This window comes from Salvelinus alpinus, chromosome 7 (assembly GCF_045679555.1).
Source record: "Salvelinus alpinus chromosome 7, SLU_Salpinus.1, whole genome shotgun sequence".
Classification (NCBI taxonomy): Eukaryota; Metazoa; Chordata; class Actinopteri; order Salmoniformes; family Salmonidae; genus Salvelinus; species Salvelinus alpinus.
This window is the reverse complement of record NC_092092.1, coordinates 80976518-80995953: the sequence shown is the minus strand read 5'-3', so window position 1 is coordinate 80995953 and position 19436 is coordinate 80976518. Positions and strand designations below refer to the sequence as shown.

The 19436-nt window shown below is 44.2% G+C and overlaps 1 protein-coding gene across 5 annotated transcripts in view; it reads left to right on the top strand.

The window, feature by feature from the left end:
- Positions 1–19436, top strand: part of LOC139581764 (probable E3 ubiquitin-protein ligase MID2) — a 348833-nt gene that overhangs the window by 281537 nt on the left and 47860 nt on the right. For all 5 annotated transcript variants that reach the window (XM_071411908.1, XM_071411911.1, XM_071411910.1 and 2 more), the window contains one exon: positions 16413–16520. In XM_071411908.1, coding sequence (XP_071268009.1) covers positions 16413–16520 — 108 coding nt within the window. The remainder of the gene's footprint in view (positions 1–16412; positions 16521–19436) is intronic.

The window sequence follows — 19436 nt, the reverse complement described above, 5'->3', positions numbered from 1 at the left end:
TCACACAGTAACCTTTCAAAAATGACTATCGTCATCACACCTGGAAGAGGAGTAAGTTCTAGGACAACTACTTGACCCCGAGTCTGACAAAATGGCCGCTGCGCTGCAGCGTATCATAAGACAATGTTATTTCATAGTCATGAGATCTTCTCTGTACAGTCCCCCGGATCCAGAATGTACAGTATTATACAGAGCCATGAGTGTGGCGGAACTCCCTTCCATCTTATATAGCGCAAGTGAACAGCAAAACCTGGTTTCAAAAAACAAATGAAGGTAACACCTCACGGCACAAGGCCTCTGTTCACAGTGACCTTCTGGTTGTGTGTATGTATTGACATGCATGTGGAACTGATAGATACACACACACTACATAGTAATGTTTTTAAAACTTATTTACATTTTTTTTAAACTATTTTGTCTGTAATGTATTTTTCGTTATGAGTCAGACCCCCAGTAAGACTAGCTGTCGCCATTGGCGTCGGCTAATGGGGATCCTAATAAATGAAATCAAAATAACCTTTTAAAGGTGACAGCCATTATAACTCAAAAAAAGGAGTTACTGTTACCTTAGAAACAGCTATTAGTAAGAACTGTCACAATGAGAGACTTCACCTCACCTTGTTATAAAAAGGGTTGTTATTTCAGCACTCCAGCTTTGGAGTAGATCAAGGTCTTGGAGTTTTGTACAGCACTGCAAGTGGCTGCAGGTTATCAGTCCTCACCTGAAGTAGCCTCACCTGTCTGTTGAGGAGTTATTTATCTCCCGGCCTGTTCCCAACGAGAACCTTTCATTTCAGTTATATTCTCTCCCAGTCTGTTCCCGGTGAAGTCTTTCATTCGAAGGGTTAGCTATTTAAAGAGAGGGTGACAGGGGTCAGCTATACAGAGATATAGATCACTAGTCAGAGGGTGACAGGGTCAGCTATACAGAGATATAGATCACTAGTCAGAGGGTGACAGGGTCAGCTATACAGAGATATAGATCACTAGTCAGAGGGTGACAGGGTCAGATATACAGAGATATAGTTCACTAGTCAGAGGGTGACAGGGTCAGCTGTACAGATATATAGATCACTAGTCAGAGGGTGACAGGGGTCAGCTATACAGAGATATAGATCACTAGTCAGAGGGTGACAGGGTCAGCTATACAGAGATATAGATCACTAGTCAGAGGGTGACAGGGTCAGATATACAGAGATATAGATCACTAGTCAGAGGGTGACAGGGTCAGATATACAGAGATATAGTTCACTAGTCAGAGGGTGACAGGGTCAGATATACAGAGATATAGATCACTAGTCAGAGGGTGACAGGGGTCAGCTATACAGAGATATAGATCACTAGTCAGAAGGTGACAGGGTCAGATATACAGAGATATAGATCACTAGTCAGAGGGTGACAGGGTCAGATATACAGAGATATAGATCACTAGTCAGAAGGTGACAGGGTCAGATATACAGAGATATTGATCACTAGTCAGAGGGTGACAGGGTCAGCTATACAGAGATATTGATCACTAGTCAGAGGGTGACAGGGTCAGATATACAGAGATATAGATCACTAGTCAGAGGGTGACAGGGTCAGATATACAGAGATATAGATCACTAGTCAGAGGGTGACAGGGTCAGATATACAGAGATATAGTTCACTAGTCAGAGGGTGACAGGGTCAGATATACAGAGATATAGATCACTAGTCAGAGGGTGACAGGGTCAGATATACAGAGATATAGATCACTAGTCAGAGGGTGACAGGGTCAGCTATACAGAGATATAGATCACTAGTCAGAGGGTGACAGGGGTCAGCTATACAGAGATATAGATCACTATGTTATGGAGAACCACAGGATTCATTCAGACCATCAGATTAAATTATGGAGAGAAAACTGTCCATAAAAAGTGTTTGTCTTCCCTCCACATCTCCCCTGTCTCCCAGCCTCCACTTCTCCCCTGTCTCCCAACCTCCACTTCTCCCCTGTCTCCCAACCTCCACTTCTCCCCTGTCTCCCAACCTCTACTTTTCCCCTGTCTCCCAACCTCCACTTCTCCCCTGTCTCCCAACCTCCACTTCTCCCCTGTCTCCCAGCCTCCACTTCTCCCCTGTCTCCCAGCCTCCACTTCTCCCCTGTCTCCCAGCCTCCACATCTCCCCTGTCTCCCAACCTCCACTTCTCCCCTGTCTCCCAACCTCCACTTCTCCCCTGTCTCCCAACCTCCACATCTCCCCTGTCTCCCATCCTCCACTTCTCCCCTGTCTCCCAACCTCCACATCTCCCCTGTCTCCCATCCTCCACTTCTCCCCTGTCTCCCAACCTCCACTTCTCCCCTGTCTCCCAACCTCCACTTCTCCCCTGTCTCCCAACCTCCACTTCTCCCCTGTCTCCCAACCTCCACTTCTCCCCTGTCTCCCAGCCTCCACTTCTCCCCTGTCTCCCAGTCTCCACTTCTCCCCTGTCTCCCAGCCTCCACATCTCCCCTGTCTGCCAACCTCCACATCTCCCCTGTCTCCCAGCCTCCACATCTCCCCTGTCTGCCAACCTCCACATCTCCCCTGTCTCCCAGCCTCCACTTCTCCCCTGTCTCCCAACCTCCACTTCTCCCCTGTCTCCCAACCTCCACATCTCCCCTGTCTCCCAGCCTCCACTTCTCCCCTGTCTCCCAACCTCCACATCTCCCCTGTCTCCCAACCTCCACTTCTCCCCTGTCTCCCAGCCTCCACTTCTCCCCTGTCTCCCAACCTCCACTTCTCCCCTGTCTCCCAACCTCCACTTCTCCCCTGTCTCCCAACCTCCACTTCTCCCCTGTCTCCCAGCCTCCACTTCTCCCCTGTCTCCCAGCCTCCACTTCTCCCCTGTCTCCCATCCTCCACTTCTCCCCTGTCTCCCAGCCTCCACTTCTCCCCTGTCTCCCAACCTCCACTTCTCCCCTGTCTCCCAACCTCCACATCTCCCCTGTCTCCCAACCTCCACATCTCCCCTGTCTCCCAACCTCCACATCTCCCCTGTCTCCCATCCTCCACATCTCCCCTGTCTCCCAACCTCCACTTCTCCCCTGTCTCCCAGCCTCCACTTCTCCCCTGTCTCCCAGTCTCCACTTCTCCCCTGTCTCCCAACCTCCACATCTCCCCTGTCTCCCAACCTCCACATCTCCCCTGTCTCCCAGCCTCCACTTCTCCCCTGTCTCCCAGTCTCCACTTCTCCCCTGTCTCCCAACCTCCACATCTCCCCTGTCTCCCAGCCTCCACTTCTCCCCTGTCTCCCAACCTCCACTTCTCCCCTGTCTCCCAACCTCCACTTCTCCCCTGTCTCCCAACCTCCACTTCTCCCCTGTCTCCCAGCCTCCACTTCTCCCCTGTCTCCCAGCCTCCACTTCTCCCCTGTCTCCCATCCTCCACTTCTCCCCTGTCTCCCAGCCTCCACTTCTCCCCTGTCTCCCAACCTCCACTTCTCCCAACCTCCACATCTCCCCTGTCTCCCAACCTCCACATCTCCCCTGTCTCCCAACCTCCACATCTCCCCTGTCTCCCAACCTCCACATCTCCCCTGTCTCCCAACCTCCACTTCTCCCCTGTCTCCCAGCCTCCACTTCTCTCCTGTCTCCCAGTCTCCACTTCTCCCCTGTCTCCCAACCTCCACATCTCCCCTGTCTCCCAACCTCCACATCTCCCCTGTCTCCCAACCTCCACTTCTCCCCTGTCTCCCAGTCTCCACTTCTCCCCTGTCTCCCAACCTCCACATCTCCCCTGTCTCCCAACCTCCACATCTCCCCTGTCTCCCAGCCTCCACTTCTCCCCTATCTCCCAACCTCCACTTCTCCCCTGTCTCCCAACCTCCACATCTCCCCTGTCTCCCAGCCTCCACTTCTCCCCTGTCTCCCAACCTCCACTTCTCCCCTGTCTCCCAACCTCCACTTCTCCCAACCTCCACATCTCCCCTGTCTCCCAACTGGTGTCCTCCTCCTCTGCCTACATATGGCCATGAAGAGAACGTGTTAAAACAAACTGTTAAAAGCTCATTATCAATGTAAAAAATGAATTGACTTATGGATGCTAGTTGCTAGCTATTCTCTGGTGTGATGTTTGTGTGAAACCCTTGGTTATTCTGAAGAGAACCATAGTATACCTTCTGTGGGGTAATGCTAATGCACTACGCTAATGAAAATAGGGTGTGTGTGTGTGTGTGTGTGTGTGTGTGTGTGTGTGTGTGTGTGTGTGTGTGTGTGTGTGTGTGTGTGTGTGTGTGTGTGTGTGTGTGTGTGTATGTGTATGTGTGTGTGTGTGTGTGTGTGTGTGTGTGTGTGTTTCTGTTTCTTCCCAGAAGCCTCCCTGCTAGGAGGAGATAGGAGAGTGCTTTGTCTCTGTTCTGTAACACTTCATGCAGGGAGAAAGGAGGGAGAAACACAGCTCACTAATAATGCATCACAACAACAGAGGACTGACTGGCTGCATGGGGCGCTATACAGTTCTGGTGTGACCTGGATTTTTCTGTTGTTGCTGCATTGCATACAGTTATCTCTCTCCAAGATGATATGATCAAAACGAGGACTGTGAATCTGCCGGTGGGTTCTATGGTGGTGGCATAGCAACGCTGCTTTCAGTTATCTCTGCCTTCAGTTATATCTGCCTTCAGTTATATCTGCTTTCAGTTATATCTCCCTTCAGTTATATCTGCCTTCAGCTATATCTGCCTTCAGTTATATCTGCCTTCAGTTATATCTGCTTTCAGTTATATCTGCCTTCAGTTATATCTGCCTTCAGCTATATCTGCCTTCAATTATATCTGCCTTCAGCTGCCTTCAGTTATATCTGCCTTCAGCTATATCTGCCTTCAGCTATATCTGCCTTCAGTTATATCTGCCTTCTGCTATATCTGCCTTCAGTTATATCTGTCTTCAGCTATATCTGCCTTCAGTTATATCTGCCTTCAGCTATATCTGCCTTCAGTTATATCTGCCTTCAGCTGCCTTCAGTTATATCTGCCTTCAGCTATATCTGCCTTCATCTATATCTGCCTTCAGTTATATCTGCCTTCAGCTATATCTGCCTTCAGTTATATCTGCCTTCAGTTATATCTGTCTTCAGTTATATCTGCCTTCAGCTATATCTGCCTTCAGCTATATCTGCCTTCAGTTATATCTGCCTTCAGCTATATCTGCCTTCAGTTATATCTGCCTTCAGTTATATCTGCCTTCAGTTATATCTGCCTTCAGCTATATCTGCCTTCAGCTATATCTGCCTTCAGTTATATCTGCCTTCAGTTTATAGTATATCTGCCTTCAGCTATATCTGCCTTCAGTTATATCTGCCTTCAGTTATATCTGCCTTCAGTTATATCTGCCTTCAGTTTATAGTATATCTGCCTTCAGCTATATCTGCCTTCAGTTATATCTGCCTTCAGTTATATCTGCCTTCAGTTTATAGTATATCTGCCTTCAGCTATATCTGCCTTCAGCTATATCTGCCTTCAGTTATATCTGCCTTCAGTTATATCTGCCTTCAGCTATATCTGCCTTCAGTTATATCTGCCTTCAGTTATATCTGCCTTCAGTTATATCTGCCTTCAGCTATATCTGCCTTCAGTTATATCTGCCTTCAGTTATATCTGCCTTCAGTTATATCTGCCTTCAGTTATATCTGCCTTCAGTTATATCTGCCTTCAGCTATATCTGCCTTCAGTTATATCTGCCTTCAGCTATATCTGCCTTCAGTTATATCTGCCTTCAGTTATATCTGCCTTCAGCTATATCTGCCTTCAGCTATATCTGCCTTCAGTTATATCTGCCTTCAGTTATATCTGCCTTCAGTTATATCTGCCTTCTGCTATATCTGCCTTCAGCTATATCTGTCTTCAGTTATATCTGTCTTCAGTTATATCTGCCTTCAGTTATATCTGCCTTCAGTTATATCTGCCTTCAGTTATATCTGCCTTCAGCTATATCTGCCTTCAGTTATATCTGCCTTCAGTTATATCTGCCTTCAGCTGCCTTCAGTTATATCTGCCTTCTGCTATATCTGCCTTCAGTTATATCTGCCTTCAGCTATATCTGCCTTCAGCTATATCTGCCTTCAGTTATAGTATATCTGCCTTCAGTTATATCTGCCTTGTTATATCTGCCTTCAGTTATAGTATATCTGCCTTCAGTTATATCTGCCTTCTGCTATAGCTGCCTTCAGTTATATCTGCCTTCAGCTATATCTGCCTTCAGTTATAGTATATCTGCCTTCAGTTATATCTGCCTTGTTATATCTGCCTTCAGTTATAGTATATCTGCCTTCAGTTATATCTGCCTTCTGCTATAGCTGCCTTCAGTTATATCTGCCTTCAGTTATATCCGCCTTCAGTTATATCTGCCTTCAGTTATAGTATATCTGCCTTCAGTTATATCTGCCTTCAGTTATATCTGCCTTCAGTTTATAGTATATCTGCCTTCAGCTGCCTTCAGTTATATCTGACTTCAGCTATATCTGCCTTCAGTTATATCTGCCTTCAGTTATATCTGCCTTCAGTTATATCTGCCTTCAGCTATACCTGCCTTCAGTCATATCTGCCTTCAGTCATATCTGCCTTCAGTTATATCTACCTTCAGTTATATCTGCCTTCCGTTATATCTGCCTTCAGTTATATCTGCCTTCAGTTATATCTGCCTTCAGTTATATCTGCCTTCAGCTATATCTGCCTTCAGTTATATCTGCCTTCAGCTGCCTTCTGCTATATCTGCCTTGTTATATCTGCCTTGTTATATCTGCCTTCAGTTATATCTGCCTTCTGCTATATCTGCCTTCTGCTATATCTGCCTTCAGTTATATCTGCCTTGTTATATCTGCCTTCAGTTATACCTGCCTTCAGTTATATCTGCCTTCTGCTATATCTGCCTTCAGTTATATCTGCCTTCAGTTATATCTGCCTTCAGTTATATCTGCCTTCTGCTATAGTTTGACAGAGACCCTCATTTATAAGTTGATGATTGTTTTCCTCCAGAGCTATTTTTCTTTAACAATAGTTTGAATGTATCTTGGTTTTGTCTGTGTGTTTAGGTTAGATTGTGTTGGTAGTATAATCGACTTGGTGATGTGTACAGTACGCTGGATGTTTAGTTGAGATATGCCACAGCCATCCATATTTTAACAGATCTCATTGGTCTTTTTGCTGGGGAGTACAGGACAGGACAGGGAGGTCTCTAGTGACTTGTGGATGTGCACTTAGTCACTTTCTGCATTCTGAATCCTGTTTAATCTGTCAGGCTGGAGGAGAGACCAGCACTAATCACTTCTGTGACAAACATCAGCCTCTCACCATGAATCCTTCGCTCTTCTCCGCTCCGTTCTGCTCGCGTTAAAGGCCCAGTCCGCAATTTACAATAAAAAAACAACTAAACAAAACAGCAGCTCCCCCACTTGTTTTCTTGCTTAAATCAATTGGTATACATCATTGATTTAAATGATCAAGAACGCCTTTAAATAATCACAGAGTGGGCCTTTAAAAGAACCCAGACCCTCATTCTGTTATCTGGGGCTGCGTGCTGTTTCCTTTGTACTCTCTTTCCTTTTATATATCAGTCTTTCAGCACTTCACACAACACAGTGGGTTACCAGGTGTTCCCCCCCTGTCTCCCTGTGTGTGAGTAGATATCAGTGTTTTCACTGAGACGTGTTGCTACTGCTGTTGTGGTTTAATGAGAGAGCTGAGATCATCAATAAAACATGATACACCCCAGCCAGCGGGTGTTGTCTGTCTGTGTGTGTGTGTGTGTGTGTGTGTGTGTGTGTGTGTGTGTGTGTGTGTGTGTGTGTGTGTGTGTGTGTGTGTGTGTGTGTGTGTGTGTGTGTGTGTGTGTGTGTGTGTGTGTGTGTGTGTGTGTGTGTGTGTGTGTACGTGCATGTGTGTGTACGTGCATGTGTGTGTACGTACGTACGTACGTGTGTGTGTGTGTGTGTGTGAGTGTGTGTAGGCATATAAGAGAGAGACCTAGCTGGAGAAGATATGAGAGAACATGATGATAGAGATAAGAGTGATGAGAGAACACCAGACAGACAGACAGACAGACAGTATTAGGTCCCCGACAAAAAATAAATATTGATTGACCGAAAGACGTCTTTTCTTTCGACCAATCGATTGGTTGAAATTTTAAAACGTGTTTAATAAAATCAACGATATATGCCACAAGAGAACGGGCTCGTGGTAATGGCTGGAGCGGAATCAGTGGAATGGTATAAAATATGTCATACACATGATTTCTATGGTTTCCATGTGTTTGATGCCATTCCATTTGCTTCGTTCCAGCCATTATTATGAGCCGTCCTCCTCTCAGCAGCCTTCTCTGATATATGCATTGAGCTTGTCTGATGCTTTAAGCACACTGTTTGAAGAAATAAGACACAAATGACTCAAGAGGGAGCCAGAGATCAAGATAACCAGAAGAGAAAAGCCTTAACCTGACCGGACCATCCTCCTCCTGCTCCTGCTGGCTTCCACAGATTCTGCCATTACTCTCCTGAAGTTGCCTGTAATAGGCAACTTTTCTCATGTTGAACGCCAAATTATCTTACCATTTCTACCCGATCTGCGTGCCAGTTATGGTTTTCATATGCACATTTTCGTGGAACGGTTTAATTTAAATTTATAATAACGTCTTCGTATTTTCAAAATCATTTTCACATGGTTAATCAAAATTCTATCTAAATCTAAATGAAAATGATACAAACCTAAAAAGTTACTTCTATTGTCATTACCAATTGTGTAACGCCTATAAATAAAACAAATAAAACCATTGCTGCCTGCAGATAGAAAATATCCCGATAAAAATAAATATCCTATAAATCACATTGGCTACACATGGCCTGTCTGCAACCAACTTGAAACATTGTATTAACTTGGATAAGGCTTGAATCTTTCACTAGCAAACTTGCAACATTGTATAAAATATTCTGTCAGTGAATTTGGGACAGACACAGCTGTAGGCTATTTGCGCAAGGGATAAGAAGTAATCAAGTAGGCCTATTTTATGACGTTTCCACTGGATCAGAGCCTGACATTTTTACCTTTCACACTGAGTGGTTATCGAAAGTGAGAGAACTGGAAAGATTTTTCAAATACATTGAGGAACTATTGTCATTCTCAACGGATGTAAAAACAGACTTTGTTTGCTTGCTGTTTGAGGTGAAGAAAACATTACTTTGAGAAGCTCCACAGCTCATTAGTGGTGGTGCGTTAAGCCAATCAGAAACACTATCAGATCCCCAAATGGCCACATTTATATGTCTACATTTACGAGCAAGCCAGATAGCCTATAGGCCTACTTCTAGGTATAAATCAGGCCAGGTAGCCTATAGGCCTACTTCTAGGTGTAAATCAGGCCAGGTAGCATATAGGCCTACTTCTAGGTGTAAATCAGGCCAGGTAGAATATAGGCCTACTTCTAGGTGTAAATCAGGCCAGGTAGCCTATAGGCCTACTTCTAGGTGTAAACCAGGCCAGGTAGCCTATAGGCCTACTTCTAGGTGTAAATCAGGCCAGGTAGCCTATAGGCCTACTTCTAGGTGTAAATCAGGCCAAGTAGCCTATAGGCCTACTTCTAGGTGTAAATCAGGCCAGGTAGCCTATAGGCCTACTTCTAGGTGTAAATCAGGCCAGGTAGCCTATAGGCCTACTTCTAGGTGTAAATCAGGCCAGGTAGCGTATAGGCCTACTTCTAGGTGTAAATCAGGCCAGGTAGCCTATAGGCCTACTTCTAGGTGTAAATCAGGCCAGGTAGCCTATAGGCCTACTTCTAGGTGTAAATCAGGCCAGGTAGCCTATAGGCCTACCTCTAGGTGTAAATCAGGCCAGATAGCCTATAGGCCTACTTCTAGGTGTAAACCAGGCCAGGTAGCCTATAGGCCTACTTCTAGGTGTAAACCAGGCCAGGTAGCCTATAGGCCTACTTCTAGGTGTAAATCAGGCCAGGTAGCCTATAGGCCTACTTCTAGGTGTAAATCAGGCCAGGTAGCCTATAGGCCTACTTCTAGGTGTAAATCAGGCCAGGTAGCCTATAGGCCTACTTCTAGGTGTAAATCAGGCCAGGTAGTCTATAGGCCTACTTCTAGGTGTAAACCAGGCCAGGTAGCCTATAGGCCTACTTCTAGGTGTAAATCAGGCCAGGTAGCCTATAGGCCTACTTCTAGGTGTAAATCAGGCCAGGTAGCCTATAGGCCTACTTCTAGGTGTAAATCAGGCCAGGTAGCCTATAGGCCTACTTCTAGGTGTAAATCAGGCCAGGTAGTCTATAGGCCTACTTCTAGGTGTAAATCAGGCCAGGTAGCCTATAGGCCTACTTCTATGTGTAAACCAGGCCAAGTAGCCTATAGGCCTACTTCTAGGTGTAAATCAGGCCAGGTAGCCTATAGGCCTACTTCTAGGTGTAAATCAGGCCTGGTAGCCTATAGGACTACTTATAGGTGTAAATCAGGCCAGGTAGCCTATAGGCCTACTTCTAGGTGTAAATCAGGCCAGGTAGCCTATAGGCCTACTTCTAGGTGTAAATCAGGCCAGGTAGCCTATAGGCCTACTTCTAGGTGTAAATCAGGCCAGGTAGCCTATAGGCCTACTTCTAGGTGTAAATCAGGCCAGGTAGCCTATAGGCCTACTTCTAGGTGTAAATCAGGTGTTCAACGTTGATTGGAACGCTCCAAACAAAAGACACTGACGAAAATGACAAAATTCGTAACTGGAATGAAATATACCAAACCTTGTTTCTCACAAGTGTAGCATAGAGAACAATGTGTCTACACCGACAATGAGAACGGTAAAAGACTGGAATAATAAAATATTGAATGCATTAAGAGAAATTCCCGTAACCAAACAAACATTGTAGATTAGAAATTATAGGAATTAACAGTAAATGTGCTACTGGTGAAATAAATCATGGGGAATTGATAGACACTAACAATCAAACGCAAACAATTCACACAATGAAATTATGAATCAATGAATGTGCGCAAATTGTCAGGAGAGGGCGCTTTCTGGAGAGAGAAGTGCATTGTGCATCTTAGCCACACTCCCCTTCTCCTTGACTGTGCTATCCCTGCGGCCTCTGCAATGGATTAGTCTCAACCTCTGCAATGGATTAGACTCAGCCTCCGCAATGAAGGTTGAGACTAAATTCAATTGATTGGCACACACCTGTCTATATAAGGTCCCACAGTTGACAGTGGATGTCAGAACAAAAGCCAAGCCATGAGGTGGAAGGAATTGTACCTAGAGCTCTGAGACAGGAACGCTCCCCATCCAACCTGACAGAGCTTGAGAGGATCTGCAGAGAAGAATGGAAGAAACTCCCCAAATACAGGTGTGCCAAGCTTGTAGCGTCATACCCAAGAAGACTCGAGGCTGTAATCGCTGCCAAAGGTGCTACAACAAAGTACTGAGTAAAGGGTCTGAATACTTACAGTTGAAGTCGGAAGTTTACATACACCTTAGCCAAATACATTTACAGTTTTTCACAATTCCTGACATTTAATCCGAGTAAACATTCCCTGTCTTAGGTCAGTTAGGATCACCACTTTATTTTAAGAATGTGAAATGTCAGAATAATAGTAGAGAGAATTATTTATTTCAGCTTTTTTTTCTTTTGTCACATTCCCAGTGGGTCAGAGGTTTACATACACTTAATTAGTATTTGGAAGCATTGCCTTTAAATTGTTTAACTTGGGTCAAACATTGCAGGTAGCCTTCCACAGGCTTCACACAATAAGTTGGGTGAACTTTGGCCCACTCCACCTGACAGAGCTGGTGTAACTGAGTCAGGTTTGTAGGCCTCCTTGCTTGCACATGCTTTTTCAGTTCTGCTCACAAATGTTCTATAGGATTGAGGTCAGGGCTTTGTGATGGCCACTCCAATACCTTGACTTTGTTATCCTTAAGCCATTTTGTCACAACTTTGGAAGTATGCTTGGGGTCATTGTTCATTTGGAAGACCCATTTGTGACCAGCTTTAACTTCCTGACTGATGTCTTGAGATGTTGCTTCAATATATCCACATAATTTTTCTGCCTCATGATGCCTATTTTGTGAAGTGTTAATTTTGTTATTTCAGTGTTCATTAAATAAATATGGACACGTACCACGCTGCACCTTGGTCCTCTCCTTCCAACAGCCGTTACAGATGTATCCCTGGTTCAGATGATAATAATGTATCCCTGGTTCAGATGATAATAATGTATCCCTAGTTCAGATGATAATAATGTATCCCTGGTTCAGATGATAATAATGTATCCCTGGTTCAGATGATGATAATGTATCCCTGGTTCAGATGATAATAATGTATCCCTGGTTCAGATGATAATAATGTATCCCTGGTTCAGATGATAATAATGTATCCCTGGTTCAGATGATAATAATGTATCCCTGGTTCAGATGATAATAATGTATCCCTGGTTCAGATGATAATAATGTATCCCTGGTTCAGATGATAATAATGATGTATCCCTGGTTCAGATGATAATAATGTATCCCTGGTTCAGATGATAATAATGATGTACCCCTGGTTCAGATGATAATAATGTATCCCTGGTTCAGATGATGATAATGTATCCCTGGTTCAGATGATAATAATGTATCCCTGGTTCAGATGATAATAATGTATCTCTGGTTCAGATGATAATAATGTATCCCTGGTTCAGATGATAATAATGTATCCCTGGTTCAGATGATAATAATGTATCCCTGGTTCAGATGATGATAATGTATCCCTGGTTCAGATGATAATAATGTATCCCTGGTTCAGATGATAATAATGTATCCCTGGTTCAGATGATAATAATGTATCCCTGGTTCAGATGATAATAATGTATCCCTGGTTCAGATGATAATAATGTATCCCTGGTTCAGATGATAATAATGAATCCCTGGTTCAGATGATAATAATGTATCCCTGGTTCAGATGATGATGATGTGTATCCCTGGTTCAGATTATAATAATGTATCCCTGGTTCAGATGATAATGATGTATCCCTGGTTCAGATGATAATAATATATCCCTGGTTCAGATGATAATAATGTATCCCTGGTTCAGATGATAATAATGTATCCCTGGTTCAGATGATAATAATATATCCCTGGTTCAGATGATAATGATGTATCCCTGGTTCAGATTATAATAATATATCCCTGGTTCAGATGATAATGATGTATCCCTGGTTCCGATTATAATAATGTATCCCTGGTTCAGATTATAATAATATATCCCTGGTTCAGATGATAATAATGTATCCCTGGTTCAGATAATAATAATGTATCCCTGGTTCAGATGATAATAATGTATCCCTGGTTCAGATGATAATAATGTATCTCTGGTTCAGATGATAATAATGTATCCCTGGTTCAGATGATAATAATGTATCCCTGGTTCAGATGATGATGATGTGTATCCCTGGTTCAGATTATAATAATGTATCTCTGGTTCAGATGATAATAATGTATCCCTGGTTCAGATGATAATGATGTATCCCTGGTTCAGATTATAATAATGTATCCCTGGTTCAGATGATAATAATATATCCCTGGTTCAGATGATAATGATGTATCCCTGGTTCAGATTATAATAATGTATCCCTGGTTCAGATGATAATGATGTATCCCTGGTTCAGATTATAATAATGTATCCCTGGTTCAGATTATAATAATATATCCCTGGTTCAGATGATAATAATGTATCCCTGGTTCAGATGATAATGATGTGTATCCCTGGTTCAGATTATAATAATGTATCCCTGGTTCAGATGATAATAATGTATCTCTGGTTCAGATGATAATAATGTATCCCTGGTTCAGATGATAATGATGTGTATCCCTGGTTCAGATTATAATAATGTATCCCTGGTTCAGATGATAATGATGTGTATTCCTGGTTCAGATTATAATAATGTATCCCTGGTTCAGATTATAATAATGTATCCCTGGTTCAGATGATAATGATGTATCCCTGGTTCAGATGATAATAATGTATCCCTGGTTCAGATGATAATAATGTATCCCTGGTTCAGATGATAATAATGTATCCCTGGTTCAGATTATAATAATGTATCCCTGGTTCAGATGATAATAATATATCCCTGGTTCAGATGATAATAATGTATCCCTGGTTCAGATGATAATAATGTATCCCTGGTTCAGATTATAATAATGTATCCCTGGTTCAGATGATAATAATGTATCCCTGGTTCAGATTATAATAATGATGTATCCCTGGTTCAGATGATGATAATATATCCCTGGTTCAGATGATAATAATGATGTATCCCTGGTTCAGATTATAATAATGTATCCCTGGTTCAGATGATAATGATGTATCCCTGGTTCAGATTATAATAATGTATCCCTGGTTCAGATTATAATAATATATCCCTGGTTCAGATGATAATAATGTATCCCTGGTTCAGATGATAATGATGTGTATCCCTGGTTCAGATTATAGTAATGTATCCCTGGTTCAGATGATAATAATGTATCTCTGGTTCAGATGATAATAATGTATCCCTGGTTCAGATGATAATGATGTGTATCCCTGGTTCAGATTATAATAATGTATCCCTGGTTCAGATGATAATGATGTCTATCCCTGGTTCAGATTATAATAATGTATCCCTGGTTCAGATTATAATAATGTATCCCTGGTTCAGATGATAATGATGTATCCCTGGTTCAGATGATAATAATGTATCCCTGGTTCAGATGATAATAATGTATCCCTGGTTCAGATGATAATAATGTATCCCTGGTTCAGATTATAATAATGTATCCCTGGTTCAGATGATAATAATATATCCCTGGTTCAGATGATAATAATGTATCCCTGGTTCAGATGATAATAATGTATCCCTGGTTCAGATTATAATAATGATGTATCCCTGGTTCAGATGATGATAATATATCCCTGGTTCAGATGATAATAATGATGTATCCCTGGTTCAGATAATAATAATGTATCCCTGGTTCAGATTATAATCATGTATCCCTGGTTCAGATGATAATAATGTATCCCTGGTTGAGATGATAATGATAATATATCCCTGGTTCAGATAATGATAATATATCCCTGGTTCAGATGATGATAATGTATCCCTGGTTCAGATGATAATGATAATATATCCCTGGTTCAGATAATAATAATGATGTATCCCTGGTTCAGATGATAATGATGTATCCCTGGTTCAGATGATGATAATGTATCCCTGGTTCAGATGATAATAATGTATCCCTGGTTCAGATGATAATAATGTATCCCTAGTTCAGATGATGATAATGTATCCCTGGTTCAGATTATAATAATGTATCCCTGGTTCAGATGATGATAATGTATCCCTGGTTCAGATGATGATAATAATATATCCCTGGTTCAGATGATAAGGATGTATCCCTGGTTCAGATAATAATAATATATCTGCCATGTTGCTGTGCAGTGATCCACAGTTTTGTTGGAGCATTGCGTCCATCCTTGTTAATTACCAACCTCCGTTAATAAGATGCCTCTTATGGAATTAATGGGGTTTGTGTGTGTGTGTGTGATTAACAAATTTAAGTGGATCTAACTGCTATAATGAGCTTTGTGGAGTGATGATCAGTGTTCGGGGGTGTTATGTATCCATGGTGAACAGTTTTAGACTCTGCAGTTTGATACAGAGTCACAACCCTGTTTAATGAGAAAATCCTTTTTGTAAAAGTTCACAGAATATCACATTCTAATCATACGATTCTGTCAAAAGAAATCATGTTTATACCTGAACATGTGTTACCAAAAACCGCAGATGACAAATTAACTTTCTACCTGAAGCGTGGGTGAAGTCTCGGCTTTCACTGAACAGTGTTGTGTTGATCTGAACCCTGTGTAAGTGTTTGTGTTGGCCAGCGTATTAAAACCTACCTCAGGTGAACACAGCCGTTGACGAGGTCTCAGCTACAGTGTTGTTGATCTGAACCCTGTGTAAGTGTTTGTGTTGGCCAGCGTATTAAAGCCTACCTCAGGTGAACACAGCCGTTGACGAGGTCTCAGCTACAGTGTTGTTGTTGTTGTTTGAACTCTGTGTAAGTGTTTGTGTTGGCCAGCGTATTAAATCCTACCTCAGGTGAACACAGCCTGTTGACGAGGTCTCAGCTACAGTGTTGTTGTTGTTGATCTAAACTCTGTAAGTGTTTGTGTTGGCCAGCGTATTAAATCCTACCTCAATTGAACACAGCCGTTGACGAGGTCTCAGCTACAGTGTTGTTGATCTGAACTCTGTGTAAGTGTTTGTGTTGGCCAGCGTATTAAAGCCTACCTCAGGTGAACACAGCCGTTGCCGAGGTCTCAGCTACATTGTTGTGGCTGTTGTTGTTATTTCTTAAACCCTGTGTTAGTGTTTGTTTGGACACCGTGTTAAAGTGTGCTATGCTTTGGTCCCCAGGTGAACACAGCGATGCACGAGGCCAAGCTAGTGGAGGAGTGTGATGAGCTTGTAGAGATCATACGCCAGAGGAAACAGATCATCGCTGTCAAGATCAAGGAGTCCAAGGTACAGTAGTCTTCTACACACTAACCCTTAATACTATACTGGACCCCTATGGTCCAAGGTACTGTAGTCTTCTACACACTAACCCTTAATACTATACTGGACCCCTATGGTCCAAGGTACTGTAGTCTTCTACACACTAACCCTTAATACTATACTGGACCCCTATGGTCCAAGGTACTGTAGTCTTCTACACACTAACCCATAATACTATACTGGAACCCTATGGTCCAAGGGACGGTACTCCCTGGCTGCGTCTCCTACCATACTCCTCCACTGGCTGCGTCTCCTACCATACTCCTCCACTGGCTGCGTCTCCTACCATACTCCTCCACTGGCTGCGTCTCCTACCATACTCCTCCACTGGCTGCGTCTCCTACCATACTCCTCCACTGGCTGCGTCTCCTACCATACTCCTCCACTGGCTGCGTCTCCTACCATACTCCTCCACTGGATGCGTCTCCTACCATACTCCTCCACTGGCTGCGTCTCCTACCATACTCCTCCACTGGCTGCGTCTCCTACCATACTCCTCCACTGGCTGCGTCTCCTACCATACTCCTCCACTGGCTGCGTCTCCTACCATACTCCTCCACTGGCTGCGTCTCCTACCATACTCCTCCACTGGCTGCGTCTCCTACCATACTCCTCCACTGGCTGCGTCTCCTACCATACTCCTCCACTGGCTGCGTCTCCTACCATACTCCTCCACTGGCTGCGTCTCCTACCATACTCCTCCACTGGCTGCGTCTCCTACCATACTCCTCCACTGGCTGCGTCTCCTACCATACTCCTCCACTGGCTGCGTCTCCTACCATACTCCTCCATTGGCTGCGTCTCCTACCATACTCCTCCACTGGCTGCGTCTCCTACCATACTCCTCCACTGGCTGCGTCTCCTACCATACTCCTCCACTGGGTGCATCAGAAGTTACACCCTATTCACTACAGAAGTCTTCAAAACGGGCAGTTTGTTTACCATTTTCAAAGAGGTTTCGATAGAAGAAGTGAGTGGTGTCTTCAGTCTCTCCTACTACACACGTTAAAAGCTGGATCTAACGTGCGTGCCAGCCTGTCAGAGTCAGGGAGACGTTGTAGGTGACAGTTAAAACACTGCATTCACAACGTGTCACTGCAACTGCCACAGTGAGAGAGGGAAGGGGGACTTGTCACACAGCCTGTCACGACACTCCATGGGTGACATCAGAAAAACTGAAGATTGCGAGGTGTCGTCTGAGTTTGCAGAAGAAGCATATTTCTTGAGAACATAACTTTTCCCTTTGTCGCAGCTCTGAGTTTAGTAGTGTACAGTCATGTGATAGGTCTATGGCACGCGTCTACAGAGAATGGAGAGATAGAGGACAACAGGAAGAAGGAAGAAGAAGGGGTGCAGAGGACATGGGAAGGGTGAGAAAAGGAGGGTGAAGTGGAGAGGAAAGGAAAGGAAGAGGAGAGGAGAGGAGAGGAGAGGAGAGGAGAGGAGAGGAGAGGAGAGGAGAGGAGAGGAGAGGAGGAGAGGAGAAGAGAGGAGGGGAGAGGAGAGGAGATGAGGGGAGAGGAGAGGAGAGGAGATGAGGGGAGAGGAGAGGAGGGGAGAAGAGAGGAGGGGAGGGGAGAGGAGGGGAGGGGAGAAGAGAGGAGGGGAGGGGAGAGGAGGAGATGAGGGGAGAAGAGAGGAGGGGAGGGGAGAGGAAAGGAGATGAGGGGAGAAGAGAGGAGGGGAGAAGAGGGGAGGGGAGAAGAGAGGAGGGGAGGGGAGAAGAGAGGAGGGGAGAAGAGAGGAGAGGAGGGGAGAAGAGAGGAGGGGAGAAGAGAGGAGGGGAGAAGAGAGGAGAGGAGAGGAAAGGAGATGGGCAGGTTGAGGAAAGGAGATGAAGATGGAGAAGTGTAACGATCAAAAAAGAGAGGAGAGGAATGGACGATGGAGAGGAGACTGAACCATCTGGATTATAGAGGGTCCACAGGGTCCAGGATAAGTAGTGAACTACGGAACAGGGTGTATGGAACAGGGTGTATGGAACAGGGTGTATGAAACAGGGTGTATGGAACAGGGTGTATGGAACAGGGTGAAATGAACAGGGTATATGGAACAGGGTGTATGGAACAGGGTGTATGGAACAGGATGAAAGGAACAGGATGAAAGGAACAGGGTGTATGGAACAGGGTGTATGGAACAGGGTGTATGGAACAGGGTGTATGGAACAGGGTGAATGGAACAGGGTGTATGGAACAGGGTGTATGGAACAGGGTGAATTGGAACAGGGTGTATGGAACAGGGTGAAAGGAACAGGGTGTATGGAACAGGGTGAATGGAACAGGGTGAATGGAACAGGGTGTATGGAACAGGGTGTATGGAACAGGGCGTATGGAACAGGGTAATGGAACAGGGTGTATGGAACAGGGTGAATGGAACAGGGTAATGGAACAGGGTGTAGGGAACAGGGTGAATGGAACAGGGTGAAAGGAACAGGGTGTATGGAACAGGGTCAAATGAACAGGGTGTATGGAACAGGGAGAATGGAACAGGGTGTATGGAACAGGGTGAATGGAACAGGGTGTATGGAACAGGGTGAAAGGAACAGGGTGTATGGAACAGGGTGAATGGAACAGGGTGAATGGAACAGGGTGTATGGAACAGGGTGTATGGAACAGGGTAATGGAACAGGGTAATGGAACAGGGTGTATGGAACAGGGTGTATGGAACAGGGTAATGGAACAGGGTGTATGGAACAGGGTGAATGGAACAGGGTGTATGGAACAGGGTCAAATGAACAGGGTGTATGGAACAGGGTGTATGGAACAGGGTGTATGGAACAGGGTGAATGGAACAGGGTGAATGGAACAGGGTGTATGGAACAGGGTGTATGGAACAGGGTGTATGGAACAGGGTGTATGGAACAGGGTGAATGGAACAGGGTGT